Genomic DNA, 15,342 nt, shown 5'->3' with positions numbered 1-15,342 from the left:
CCATTTAAATAGGGCTCAATGGATGCAAACGCCCACATACGCTACAATGGGAAAGTCAAAGGAGCTTAGCATAGATCTGAAAAAGTGAATCCCTGACTTGAACAAGCAAGGAAAGTCACTTGGAGCCATTTCAAAGCAGCTGCAGGTCCCAAGACCAACAGCGCAAATACTCGGCAATATGTTTGGAGGAGAAAAGGTGAAGCCTTTAACCCCAAGTACACAATGTCTACCGTCAAGCACGTTGGTGGTAGTTATATGCTGTGGGCCTGTTTTGCTGCTAATGGAACTTGTGCTTTACAGAGACTAAATAGGATGAGGAAGAAGGAGGATTACCTTCAGATTCTCCATAATAACCTAAAGTCATCAGCCCGAAGATTGGGTCTTGGGCGCAGTTGGTTGTTCCAAAAGGACAATGACCCCAAACACACATCAAAAGCGGTGATGGAATGGCTAAATCAGGCTAGAATTAAGTTTTTGAATGGCCTTCCTAAAATAAAGTCCATGTCAGAAAGCCATCAAATTTAACTGAATTGCACCAATTCTGTCTAGAGGAGTGGTCAAAGATTCAACCAGAAGCTTGCCAGAAGCTTGTGGGTGGCTACCAAAAGCACCCAATTGAAGTGAAAATGGCCAAGGGACATGTTGCCAAATATTAGCGCTGCTGTATGTACATTTTTGACCCAGCCGATTTGATCAATTTTTTTCTGTTCACCCATAATAAAGTCATAAAAGAACCAAACTTCATGAATGTTTTTTTGTGACAAAGAAGTATCTGTTCCTATCACTCTATCAGAGAAAAATCAGAGTTGTAGAAATAACTGGAAACTCAAGAAAGCCATGACATTATGTTCTTCACAAGTGTATGTAAACTTTTGACCACAACTGTACGTATAAATGCTACACAGAACTGTATGACCAGTATACATACAGTAATACCGTAGTTAAACATGCTCTGACTGACCAGACACAAGTGGACTTGATGCATGTGTTCGTAGAGTTTACCATGTCACCACATCCCAATAGTTGTTAAGGCTGATCAAAAGTCTCGCGGTCGATCGTTAAAATATCAGCCTTGATACCTGCGTAATGTGTATCTCATGTTATTGCACCCAGACTTAGTGAAAAGTACGCCACTATGGAAACACTTCCTGAATGTACTTTTTGGAATTTGCCCTAGTGCAGGCAACACCCTTTTGGAACACAGAAAGGAAATGATTGTACATTTGTGATTGTGAATTTGTGATTTATTTTTCTTTCTTGTTTGGAACTGACAAGTATGCATTTTAAAATGAACCATCGAAAAAAATGTAGTTATTTCGACATTAGAAGCAAATAGGCCACCACAACATCTTAATATGTCCTTAAAGTGTGATTTTGGAAAACATGTCGACAAAATCAGTCTTGCAAATTAAATAGTGATAAAAATAGAAGAGTTATTTGCTAATATTTAAAACTCTAAGAGGTAAATGAATAATATAATGTATGTGAATTTGAATGTTCTGAGAGTATCCCACATTTCATCATTACCATGAAGATCAACCATAGCAAAATTTTATTATAAATCACCAAAGAGGGAACAATTTTTCTAAACATAAACAGTGGTTTTTATTATGCTATGCTAAATTGGACATAACTATTGTAGAAAGCGGTAACATCTGGAGATTTGGAATGAAAACCTAATTGAAATAACTTCTGATCAGGTTTAATGAGTGGACTTTTACCATTAGATACAGCTATATGGTGTATTGAAAATGTGTATTGATAATGTGAGTAAATATTTCTGAGGAACAATTTCACCATAAATATTAAGAGATTGATTTATTAATCATTTTTGTCATGATTTTTAAGTCAAAAGTATATAATGACAGGTTTCTGAGAATTAAGTTAAATGTTGTTTTATTTGATTTTTTCAGAATTCTGATTAGTCAAGTGGGCTACCTTCATTACATTTATTAGATTTTTTTCTTTTGCTCCTTGTTAGGGTTATTAGTCTTACATTATTATATATTTGCTGGCAATGCAGAACGCTTTGCTTCACTTAGGGTTATTAGTCTTACATTATTATATTTTTGCTTGCAATGAAGAATGCTTTGCTGTACTTAGGGCTATTAGTCATACATGATTATATATTTGCTTTACTTAGCGTATTAACATTTTTATTATTAACACAATTCAAATACATCTGCTTGCAACCGTGTAATACTCGCTGCCATACTGCTCCCTTGGGAAGACTTTCATTTGTTTTGAGAAAAATTGAGAAACATCGACTTCTGAAAGTTTGGTTCACACCTCTTCCCTGGGAAGATCCAGAGGACTTTAAATTGTTTTGAGAACTGAGATACATGTTGTAAAATATTATTTAAATATACAGAGAGAGATGTGCCAAACAGCAGAATGATCTGGGACGAAGACGAGTCAGGATCGATTCTCTCTTGCAAGACACCGGTTATGAGTCAGATGTCTGTTTTATTCATCCGTGCATTTGGGAATAACTATTGGTGAACCAACATCCTTCAGGAATGTGCAATCTAGTAGACGATTTGTGTATTTCTATATCTATATGTAGATATACACACACTAACCCACACCAGTAGAAGAATAGGTATTAATAGTTTTCAAACTTATTTGCTGAAATCTAAACATTTTTATGGCAGTATATGATGTTTATGTAGCCACATTTCAATTGGGCATTTCCAATTTGCAATGTGGAAGAATACCAATAACACCAAAGAAAGTATGAAATAAAATAAATTGTACTACAATCTTCAAATCAACCAAAATTATGTTCACCACCCAAACACTTTATATCTAACATTTTAAATGGGGTTCAAAATTTCAAAAACACCAACCCCTAAAAATGTATGAAACATTTTCTGATGGCAGCTGCCATGCCTGATTTCTCCCTTCAGTGTTTTTTGTTCATTTCATATGCTATATTTGATTGAAAATGCAACCTTCATAACCTTTATTTATAATTAGTCCAAAGAAATGTTGCAATGACTCATGTGTACCTCCTCAGGCTCATTAAGCAACCTTCATCCTGAGCCGATACTGACCTCAATAACAACCACAAATGATATCTCCCATGAAAAAAGGTTCTTCATCTCCATCAGATATTTTCTGGTTTAATGTTAATTGATTTTCTTTTTAAATCCTCACTCAAGAATATATAAAAAAATATTTTATTCTACTTTTTATTCATTCATTCTCTGAACCGCTTTATCCTTACTAGGGTCGCGCAGGGGCGAGGGGGTTTCCTGGTTGGGTACTGGAGCCCATCTTAGCCGACTTTAGACCAAAGGTAGGGGACACCCTGAATTGCAAGGCACAAGGAGACAAACAACCATTCAAGCTCAAACTCATACCCATGGGCAATTTAGTGTGTCCAATCAGCCTACCATGCATGTTTTTGGAATTTGGGAGGAAATCAGGTACCCGGGGAAAACCCACGCAGGCCCGCGAAGAACATGCAAACTCTACACACGTGGGCCGACCTAAATTTGAACCCAAGATATCAGAGCTGTGAGACCGAACCTCTCAACCACTAAAGCCGCCGGGTTGTTTTTTCGGAAAGTAATTTATGGCTTTTTTAATGACAAATGTGGATTCACATGAACAAATTGCAAATCAAGCTTCCATTAAGCACCAGTCTGCTTCTGCAGTTGGAAAAACAAACAAACAAAACATAAAAAATCTATATGCATTACATGTTTAAATATTGTTATTGTGACTCCACCTGGTGGTAAGAGGTACCAGGGAGTCACAACTACCACAGCAGAAAGACCCGGCCAATGAGGAGACAGACACACAAGGCAAATGGCATTAAATGATAATTTATTAACAACCAAGTCCACAGAAAACCTGGACTACGGGACAACATAAGGGAAGCAAAAGATAATAGAGTGGCACCCTTAAATGAAAAACGTAAAAAAAAAACACCTTCCCAGACAGGTGCTTAAATTTAGCGCCTGCATGCCAGATAGTCGAACCCAGAACTGCAAAATAGGAGGGTCTAAATAAGGGCAGGATGTGGACCTAGATTGGAGGAGGGATGAGTGGGAAGTCGTCACAGCTGTGTTGGCCTAGGCAGGGCTTTGCCACAGGGGTGGAGCCACAGGTCCAGGCACCTGCAGAAAAAAAAAACACAAAAACAACGCAACCTACAACATAATGTATAACCAGGCTGACAGAGATGTTTCAAAGAGGCTGCTCAGAAAAATAAATTTACAAATAGTAGATTCCCAAAAACAACCACCCAGAAATTAATTCTGCAGTATAAAAAACTGCTCTTTGTCCTCTCGCGTTCTTCAAATGTCTTCTGGTGGTCAGTCACTGGGATTAGTTAGTCCACTCCCTGAATTGAACTAACATTCAGGATATTGTGAAGTAACAGAAGCAATAACATTTTTATGATCTATTAAAACAAACTTTCAAAACTCTGGAGTGATTTCAGTAAGCCCTTTTTTGATCAAATCCTACTCAAGACGTCAAATAGCATTGGCTGTTCACTGCGTGTGATGGCACTGGTGCAAGGTGGAAAACATATTGAAAGATGAAGGGGTGGCAGCGGGTGGAGTTTGGGATGCAACGAGAGCTAGTGAAGGAATTCCGGGCGAGAAGCTGTAGCTGATGAAGGGCAATGGAGAAGGGCTAAAAGGATAGTGATCCAATCCTGAGGAAGTTAAGTAGGGATGGGTCATGGCATACGGCAGCACCAGGCTGGGCTGCAGGACTGCTGGGGGGGTGATGTAAGGATGAGCTAAGCTGGAAAGAGAGAAGTGACAGCTATAAAATCTATTTCTGACATTATGGTCATCTGCTGTGAATTTAACTGAGTTTATCACACAGACATCTAATTCGTCTTAACTGGGAGGGTGGCGGCTGTGACTGGTCAGGGCTGAAACTTTGTTTGTAAATAAAAACAAAACCTTCAGATAACAACACTAACAAGACAATTTGTGCAAATGGCTTATTAAAAAATGTCTCAGAATTCACAAGTCATTTAACAATAGCTGAATGATAATGAAGCTACGTTCACAACAGGTCAAATCCCTTTTTTGCCCTGGTTTTAGAAGAAACCTCATTGCTTAAACTGTCTGTGCTAGATGAGTTAGAAGAAAAAAAACGGCACCTAATACAGGCTGAGGTAGAGTTTGGACATCCCTGGGGTGACAATGTGAATGATTGGTACCGTGATCGCACAAAAATGCTAGGATGTTATAAATATGAGTTATACAAGAGCAAGAGCATTTAAAGAAGAATTATACAAAAGCAATCTTTTTTTAATCCAAGAGTTGTGGGACGAGGCTCAACGGGTGCACCCCTAGTTAAGTGCTACCCTGGGCAACCGCCCACCTCGCCTATATGAGAAAACTGTCTGTGCCTTGGGCATATGCCATCCACCCCTCTCTTAGTGCTCTTTTAGAACAGATTTGTTTGCACTCTGCCTAACTTTCAGTCACAGAAGCAAAATATAAACGGCGACTTCTATGCAAAGATAGTAACGCCAGATGTTTAACAAAACAACAAGAAAACGTGTAAAGAAGCAAAGTATATGGGGTCCTGTCCAACCCCTTGGAATCTCATGTCTCCTTTCTAGTCCGTTGTTTCTCCCAGAGCACAAGTGCAGTGTCATTCTCACGGCCCTGCGGCTCCGCCTGACTAATCCAATGTGACAACCGAAACATACGAGAGCGCACTTCGCCTCGCCTTTTTCCGACCCGGCGATATTGCTGGCTGTGAAGCACACATTTGTACACACAGCCTTTTTAGTTTTTTTTTTTCTTTATTATAATACACATCCAAGACAAGGACGTCTCAGTATGTGACTGTGAATAATCGGGAGGGTTTGTATCGTGCGTGTTGTGCAGACGCGATCGAGCTAATTGGCAGAGCTGCATGGGTGTACGTTAACAGACCCACAAGAGCAGAATAACCTCCACAGACAGCACTCTGCCTTCTCTAAGGGCTCACTCCCTTGTAGCCAGCTCCCTTTGTACTCACACTCCGTGTCAAAAAAGCACTAGAAGCAGGAGTAGGATCACGTGAGCCTAGAGTCTAGACGATGGCAAAAGAGACAGCCGTCGGGACACCCTGAGCGAGAAGGATTAAAAGAGGAGAGTTGAAGGATCACCCATATATCCCTAATTGCCTTAGGACAGACACACTTAATAGTTCAGAAAAGGGATGTGAGTCAGGCAGGGCCAAACACACTCACTAAACAGAGAAACAAACAAATATGTTGACTCCCTGTCCTCTTGGTATAAACGCACACTTACAGTTTGGGGGAGGGTAAGCAAAAGAAGGCCGTGCTTTCAAAATGCAAATATGACATTTTACTATTGGGTTCCAATTGAGAAAGTGTCCAATAGACATTGTCTGCACAGAATGTCAACCTGACTTTGGTGTATCATAGATTGAAATGCTTGGGAGCTACAGAAAAGGACAGCATTATCAGTTAATTCCACTAAGTTACAAAGCTAAACGACACTCGCTAGGCAATAGCAGAATAGAGCATATAAGTGACACAGCATATTTAATTTAAGTTACTGTAAAGAGCATGTATAGGGTGGTTTTTATCTTAATTTCTGAGCTGTTCTCTATTATAAAGATCTGTTGTTTACAGAGATTACTGTATGTCATGTGGTGTATTGATGGGGAGGAGGGTTGTCTGATGGATTTTAGATAACAGGATAGCAGAGTTTTCTCCCAATTGGCCTGTTAAAACGCTTTGAGACCAATTTGTGATTGAAAGCTATATGAATAAATACCTTGTCAGTCACATCTTCCCTTATTAAATAATTAATTAATCAGACATAGGCATTGTCGTCATCATTGACTTGACAAAAAGCCTAGTAGTCATCATACCCTCAGCTGCGTATGACGAAATTGTATAGTGCTTCTCCACAGGTCCGCCATCCCAGGCAAGACCCCTTAACTGACATATTCAGACTTGTTAGCACTCCGCCACGATGGAAACAAAATGTATCACTTACCTCAGAATTTCACCGCAGAAGAATGACGCACCGATCACAAAATGCTGCAAAGTACTAGAGCTTGCCTTCTCCTGTATTGTTGCGGGTGAATTTCCCATTCCGCAAATCTCAACTTGGATAAAGCCAACGGCAAGCCTTTTTCAGCTTTTATTGGGCTTTGAATCGTCGTTAAACATCTTATGAAAGAATCATTACAAAAGCCAACACCCTGTTGCGGAACGGGGACTGAAAAGCGAGCCACAGCGAGCCGAGGGCGGCGAGCGAGGTCTTCCCCATGACCCGGCCTTGGCCAGAACAGGCAGTGACGTGGTACGAGGAAGAATTCCCTGACATAAAAGAAGAGAATGATTGTCTTCCGGAGCAAGTTTTTTTGGAAGAGGATTTCTTCCAAGACATTCTTATTTAAAAAATGAACTGAAAGTGCCAGGGTTTACATCGATTGCCTGACGCTGATTCATCATCTGTGGGAATGCTGCTGGCTGGCATCATGGTAAACCCAGCCTCACTCTACAGGTTCACAAGAAAAAATCCTTGCTGCCTTTCTGCTGAATGAGCAACCGGTAGGCCTGAATCGCAAAAGCCTTCACAAGCTATTTCATCCCGAACGTGAAGCTATACCTTGCTGAAAGGGGCCTACCATTCAAAGTCTGGACTGTGCAAGAAGACTTGGTTGGACTAAAACTCCCCTGAACCATTTTTTTGGATACATATCAGGTGGATATTAGTTATTTTCACTGATTACAGAATTTAAAGTATTTACATTTTTAAATATTAATTATATTTAGAAAGCACAATGTTTCAGCGTATATTCAGTGGCTCCTGATGAGACTACAGACATCACAGACACTCTCGACGAGCTCGCAATGGTGTTGATGACAATTTTGAAGTGATGGAAGAGTTGCTCACAGTAATTCCAATGCATGGCCAGACCACCGCTAAGGAATTATTTCACCAGCTGTGTGATGCCATTGAGAATGCCGGTTTGCCATGGAAGAGCTTTGTTGGAATAATAACTGATGGAGCCCCATCAATGATGGGGAGGAAGAATGGACTGGTAGCACTTGTTCAAAAAAACTGGAAGAGGAGGGTGTGGAGAAGGCCATATCTCTGCACTGCAATATCCATCAGCAGGCCCTTTGCAGCAGATGTCTGAAGTTTGACAATGTGATGTCTGTCGTTGTGAAATTCATCAACCAAAGCACAGAAGGTTCGGTGCTTTTTTAGAGGAAATTGAGTCAGAATATGGGGATGTGCTCTACTTCACTGAGGTACGTTGGCTCAGCAGGGGAAATGTGTTGAAGAGATTTTTTTGAGTTGAGAGCTGGGCAATGGAACTGGTGCTTCACAAAGAGCCAATGGGATAATGAAGAAGGAGGATTACCTTCAAATTCTTCAAGATAACCTAAAGTCATCAGCCCGAAGATTGGGTTTTGGGCGCAGTTGGGTGTTCCAACAGGACAATGACCCCAAACATACATCAAAAGTGGTAATGGAATGGCTAAATCAGGCTAGAATTAAGGTTTTCGAATGGCCTTCCCAAAGTCCTGACTTAAACCCCATTGAGAACTTGTGGATAATGCTGAAGAAACAAGTCCATGTCATAAAGCCATCAAATTTAACTGAACTGCACCAATTCTGTCAAGAGAAGTAGTCAAAAGTTTCAACCAGAAGCTTGCCAGAAGTTTGTGGATGGCTACCAAAAGCGCCTAATTGAAGTGAAATTGGCCAAGGGACATGTTACCAAATATTAGCGCTGCTGTATGCATATTTTTGACCGAGTAGATTTTATCACTTTTTTCCTGTTCACCCATAATAAAGTCATAAAAGAACTAAACTTCATGAATGTTTTTTTTGCGACAAAGAATTATCTGTTCCAATCACTCTATCAGAGAAAAATCAGAGTTGTAGATATAACTGGAAACTCAAGAGAGCCATTACATTATGTTCTTTACAAGTGTATGTAAACTTTTGACCACAACTGTAAATACAACATGGGAAATAGAAGTATTGATTGATGACAGCCTTACTCATAGTGCCTTTGAACCCATGCAGGGTGGAATTGTTGGTCTTGAATCCCAGAAAATAGACCTGCAGACAAATAAGAGGCAGTGATGAGGCAACATGCATTCGCTCTCCTTCTGCTTGATGAAATTTCAAGAGTGAAGTATTGAAAATGTGAAATATATTTGTATTCTTATATTTAGTCTTGCACCCTTTTCACTATGATGTATTAAAAGTTCCTAGAATAGAATTTAACTTACACCTATTGGTTAAAATGTGCACTACACCTTTTGCACTGCACTTCCTTCATTTATATTAACGCCTCCCATTTTATGACTTGTCTTATCTCTAATAAAACCACCGTTGAAGCAGCTTTTCGGCCGGAGATAGCTTCGAGGAGCTTGCAGAGTAGTCACACTCTCGGGCCACAGGATGGTCCACTCCCCCGCCTCTGCAGACGCGGCCTTCAACTTTCATTCAATCTGCCTCAGTGTGTGTTCCTGTGTTCGAGTTTGATTTAGTGTTGGCTGGTAGCCCCAACAAAGAATATTGCCAACTGACTACCAGTCCCTTGACATGCGACATTTGTGAACTCACTCCCTTCAAGATTCATCAGGAAGTAGCAGGGGCTCAATAAGATGGAGAAATTCATTCACCCTTAACTCCGCCAGCCATTTGTCTTTCTGTTGTGGCTCTGATAAGCCAATATTTTTCTCTATTCATTTTCTTCTGCCATATACAGTAATCATTATTACACAATACACAGAGAAACAACAAACCTGCTCTTATTTTTCTCATATTGCTGCATTTGTATAAGCAAATATTACTCAGCACTGCCAGCTTGCATTATCAACACCCTTGTGTGTGCCATAAACTGGCCCCTTGATGAGGACACACTCCTTGTTTGCTGGGTGTAAGTCAGTCACACTCACACGCCAGGAAGCTACAAAAGAGGCGGTCAAGGTTTGGTGTGCAGCAGGACATTGTTTGAAAAACATGGTCTGGTACTTCACACTGAAAATGCCACTTGGCATGCAAGCTGTGTGGACACTGTAAATTGCCCCTAGATATGAGTGTGAGCATGCATGGTTTTCTCCACGTATCATGCAATCGGCTGGCCACCGATTCAGGATATACCCCGCCTGTGGCCCGGAGACAGCTGGGATTGGCTTTAGCACCCCCACTAATGAGGTTAAAGCGGTTCAGAAAATGAGAGAGAAGATCTTTCCTCTTTTTTGAAATAACTGACCGTAACGTCCGCATTGTCTGGCGTTTTGTCGTTGTCACCTTGTAGTTTGGTGAATGTCAAGTCTAATTTGTGCACATATAAGCCCATGATTCAGTCATCCTTTTTTGTTGTCACAAATAGAGTACACACATCCCCGAAATGAAAATAGTCTTCTTGTTTCTGGTAATGTTTTTATTTTTTTTTTGTGTTAGAGTTGATTTTTTATTGACTATCTCCCAAACCATCGCTGCAATGACATGAGCTAGAAATAAGATGCCTGTTGAAGAATATGACATATTTTACTCATTCCTTTTAACATAGCTGTTTCATTTTGATATCACTACTGCAGGATTAAACTCTTGTTCTTAACTCAATAACAATGAACAAAAGGCCCTGCCTGAGATTCTTCTTTTGAGGTTGGATTCACACTGATAAGAGAACAGATGGAAGAGGACTTCAGAGGGCAGAGGAAACAAAGAGCAGGACGGATGGTCGGGACTTCAAAGGACCAGCGGAGACAGAGGTCTGGATTCGAGGATGGAGGGTGTGAAGTCCGAAGAAGACCCCTCGCAGCAGTCGTGGACTAGTCCGCATCTGATTGTTGATCAGCGAATGAATATGCATTTTTGTTATACTATAACTGGGCAAACACGGGTTTGGACAATGTTTTTCTCATCCTCTGCTTGGGACAGCGATACTCAGCGGGCTTATTCTTTGGGAGGGAGACCCGGAGCTCTGTATGAATCAATTTGAATGGAATAAATCATCTGTGGATTAACTCGCTCAACCCTGGTTTGTCTCCTCCGACGCTGAACACGCTCCATTGTTAGACGGGATAAGACAGAGTTAAGTAATTGGAGTAAGGTGTTAAACTATAGTCTAACAGTGTCCATAATGCTGGAACCCAGTTCAGCTCAATGTAGGCGGAAAAAATAGTGGTGTTGTGACTGACCACCAAGTGGGAGCATGGTGCATACCGGACTCAAAAACGCCAGAGCTGTCCCACTGAACTGGGAGCTGTTAGTGGCCACTATCGGAGTATAAGAGTGATCGTCTGACCAAAAGACAATATGTGGGCACGTTTTCATCTTTTTGCGGGGCCACTAAACCGCTCTGGCCGGCAATGTATTTCTTATACGTGTCTCTTTCATCACTGAGTTGTTTATTGAGTTTTTCTGAATGTGCTTAACATTATTTGTCGTGTCAAGTTTTGTGTTTTTATATGTATATGTATGTTTACTCAACTGGGACTTGCAGGTCCACCATTGGAAAATAGAAAAAAAATATGGTTTAATATATTTAATCTTAAATATTTTTGGCGTGCAAACATACATATATTCGCATACCTATTCATTCATTCATTTTCTGATTATCTTCACAAAAGTCGCAGGGGGGTGCTGGAGGCTCTTAGCCAACGATAGGCACCAGGTAGGGTACACCCTGAATTGGTGGCCAGCCAATTTCGGGCAAAAGGAGACGGATAACCATTCACGTTCACACTGAAACCTAGAGGCAATTTAGAGTGTTCAACCAGTCCATCTAACATATTTTTGGGCTGTGTGAGGAAACTGAAATACCTGGAAAAAAAACACATAAGCCCTATGAGAACATAAAAACTCAACACAGACAGGTCGAGACCTGGGAACAAAATCTAAATCCCAGAAGTGTGAGGCCAATTCGTTAACTACTCCCCCCACCGGGCTTCCATTTGCATACATATTCCATACAAAACTGGTATACTTTTATAATATTTAAAGGGATTAGCGGGTGGTATTAATATTTAGTGGAATGAATTATGCGAAATCAATGTAAAATATGTCTCTACTTACGAAAAATCCATGTTACAAAACGACGCCTGGAACGATTTCATTTCTTAAGTCGGATGTAAATTAGCCATACAATTACGCACTGGAGGGTAGACAATCAAAACATTTAGTTTAAGTTAAAGTGCAGGTTTACAAAAAAAAAAACAATCCGGTTAATAGTTTAGTTAAACCATTTGGCTGCCATTGTGGGGATAGGCGTCAAATAGAGTTGGACATTAACTCAGAGTCAAAATAGATTGGAAGCCTTGTGAGTTATAGCAACACAATCTGTGAGTATTATTCACATACTGCATACCCACTGTCTAGAAATTACACTCACTCGTATGCGTGCAGCGTGGTTTAGCTCCCAGGTACGCGAGGTTGACATTGGCCTTTCTTCCGTCAATGATGGGATTTGCATCTCTGCACGCCTGCTCTGCAGCCGTACTGTCTGCCATGGTCACCTGTTGACACAACATCCCTCAGGTCTACTTCTAAAACAACCAACTTGCATCATATGCATGAAAATGTTCTCCAGTGGGTGGCCCAGAGGAAGCAGCTGTCCTTGTCTCTTGATATAAAAATAAATTCTGTTTGGAAAACCTAATTCAATTTATGTGTGACTACTTATTCATGTTGTTGTGAAAAAATTTATCATTGATTCGCTGCCTCCCAGTCAGTGTATTTATCATTCCCCGCTGGGTGGCAAAGAAGTTAGACACAAAGAGCCAACACTTCAAACTGTGAGTCAAAAAGCCACTTCATGCAGTGACCTACTAAAACAGATAGAGACACACAAAAACACAATGAATACTATATTTTTCACCATATCTCTTTCTTCCCCTTACAAAACAACATCTTCATTTCAAGGTAAGTGTCCACCCTCAACACACTCATTAAGGGCAGTTGTGCAAAAATATGATAAGAAGCAAAGAGCTGCGTTCATTTTGGCCGCAAGCCGATATGTGTACCTAGTGGTTGTAGCTGGAAAGCACCATGGTACTAAAAACATGTGACTACTGGATCACATCCAATCTTGTAACCAAATCTGATGCTCCAAAAATAGCCACTTCTGGCTCTGTTAATAGGTATCGGGTCGAGACATCAATAATGCGAGCCACTTCACGTTCTCTCAAAGCAAAGCCACTCCGTCCCCACATTGCTTTGGTGGAAATATTGCTTTGAGTTCATTTTTCCTGACAATGTCCCCAAATTTCTTTGAAAATATATATAATATAATGCCCAATGGGGCCGTCACGTCGGTACTATGGCGCGGACATTACCTCTAACTTCAGTCATCCTTTATTTTCTGCTTGGATATTTCCAATGATTAGCAACAGCATAACAATGTTCTTTCTCTCATCTCATCTCATTTTCTGAACCACTTTATCCTCATTAGGGTTGTGTGTGTGTGTGTGTGTGTGTGTGGGGGGGGGGGGGGGGGGGGGGTTGCTGGAGCCCATCCCAGCCGTCTTCGGGCCAGAGGCGGGGGACACCATGAATCAGTGGCCGGTCGATCACAGGGCACAAGCAGACGGACAACCATAAACCATGCACGCTCACATCCAAACCTAGGGTCAATTTAGAGTGTCCAATCAGCCTACCATGCATGTTTTTGGAAATGTGGGAAGAAACTTGAGGACCCGGAGGAAACCCACTGAAGAATATGACATATTCTACATTAGAAGAATATGACATATTCTTCACCACGCAGGCCCGGGAAGAACATGCAAACTCCACACAGGTGGAGATGACCTGGATTTGAACTCAGGACCTCAGAGCTGTGAGGCCGACACGCTAACCACTCACTGCACCTGGCCGCCTCACACAAATTTTAAACACATCAAATTGGGGGAGTGGCCCGTTCAGAACCTTCATACTATACATACATGTCAGCAGAGTTTTGATCAAATATTGACTGGGACACTTTTTCAAATGAACCTGCTCATGAGTCCCACTAGCCAAGAATCACTAGACACGCATAGTTAGCAGTCGAAATAAGAAAAGTAAATCTTCAAGGTGCCTTGCTCGTGGTGTAGTGGTTCTCTCGCCTTACTCTCTGCGTGCCGTACGACTGACTGGCGACCAGTCTAGGATGTAGTCTGCCTTTCGCCCGAAGACAGCTGGGTTTAGCTCCAGCAACCCTTTTGAGGATGGACGGCATGGAAGATGAATGAATGAATGGGAAAAAAAGTCTTCAAGATGTACTCACAAAGCCGTATCCTCGGGACTTTCCCGTGTGTTTGTCGATGATCACCACCGCCTCCACGACATCCCCGAAAGTCTGGAAATATTTCAGAAGTGACGCGTTGTCCGAGTGATAAGGCAAGCCTCCGACAAAAATCTTGGTGCGAGTCGTGTCTTTCTCCGTGGCATTGGGATCCATTGTTTCAACCGGATCACCAACCAGATTCCCCAAGAACATCAGCGAACGAGTAAAAAATATACTATACCAATTAATGAAAAAAAAGGGTTTGCAAATGAGATAACACCCGCCGAAAAAAATACGCGCACAAACCCCAACACAAGCGCGCACGCACTAGAAATGTTACTATAATATGATTAAACCACATAAACAGAAGTCGCTTTGAATGGCAATTTGAGTCTTCTAAACTGCTATTCTGGAAAATAAAGCAATAATGTTGTCGTTTGAAATGAGGCGGGTCGATGTCCCGGTGCAGTCCAGTGGACAAGCCGTGTGTCTCTCTCTTTCGCCCGCCCGTAGTCTCTTAAATTTGCAATCGAGCAGAATCTACTTGATACCAACAGAGCTGGCAAAAATCTATACATTTTAAAATATAACCTTCTTTATAATCCAGGTCGGTCCACCTGTGTGGAGTTTGCATGGTCTCCCCGGGTACTGTGGTTTCCTCCCACATTCCAAAAGAAATGCATGATAGGCTGATTAGACACTCTCTAAAATCTAAATCATGGGTAGGGTAACTATGGCTCAGGAGCCATTTGTGGCTCTTCTTATGGGAGTGTGTGGCACTTAGCTAACCTGTGAGGTAAAATATGTATTTAAACCTCTGGTGACAGAGCCGAGTCCCGAATGCGCCAATAGGACCGTCGCATCGGCACTATGGCGCTGACACTACCTCTAACTTCTGCCACCTTTTTTTTCATAAGACTTTTGTGCTTGGATATTTTCAATGATTAACAACAGCATAACAGTGTTCTCTCTCATCTCATCTCGTTTTCTGAACCACTTTATCCTCATTAGGGTCGCAAGGGGGTGCTGTTGCCTATCCCAGGCTGACTCAGGGCCAAAGGCAGGGGAACCCTAATTCGGTGGCCAGCAGATCACAGGCCA

The 15,342-nt window shown here is 41.4% G+C and overlaps 1 protein-coding gene across 1 annotated transcript; it reads right to left on the bottom strand.

Moving 5' to 3' along the window:
- Positions 1 to 4,066: 4,066 nt before the first annotated feature.
- Positions 4,067 to 14,454, bottom strand: LOC144193850 (RNA-binding protein 38-like). The gene is made up of 5 exons (XM_077712486.1): positions 14,242 to 14,454; positions 12,370 to 12,493; positions 9,023 to 9,083; positions 4,510 to 4,764; positions 4,067 to 4,127 (listed from the first exon to the last, which is right to left on the bottom strand). The coding sequence occupies exons 1-5, from the start codon at positions 14,452 to 14,454 to the stop codon at positions 4,067 to 4,069; spliced, it is 714 nt and encodes a 237-aa protein (XP_077568612.1).
- Between the last annotated feature and the right edge of the window lie 888 nt (positions 14,455 to 15,342).

Source organism: Stigmatopora nigra, chromosome 1, assembly GCF_051989575.1.
Source record: "Stigmatopora nigra isolate UIUO_SnigA chromosome 1, RoL_Snig_1.1, whole genome shotgun sequence".
NCBI classification, from domain to species: domain Eukaryota; kingdom Metazoa; phylum Chordata; class Actinopteri; order Syngnathiformes; family Syngnathidae; genus Stigmatopora; species Stigmatopora nigra.
Note: the sequence above shows the minus strand (reverse complement) of the source record. Positions and strands in the feature narration are given on the sequence as shown.

Coding starts and splice junctions, on each gene's coding strand:
- LOC144193850 (XM_077712486.1), bottom strand. CDS start 14,454: ATGTTCTTGGGGAATCTGGTTGGTGATCCGGTTGAAACAATGGATCCC. Junction 4,765..9,022: donor TGGGTTCAAAGGCACTATGA/GTAAGGCTGTCA, acceptor CTCTCTTTCCAG/CTTAGCTCATCCTTACATCA. Junction 4,128..4,509: donor CACCAGTGCCATCACACGCA/GTGAACAGCCAA, acceptor TTTTTTCTGCAG/GTGCCTGGACCTGTGGCTCC.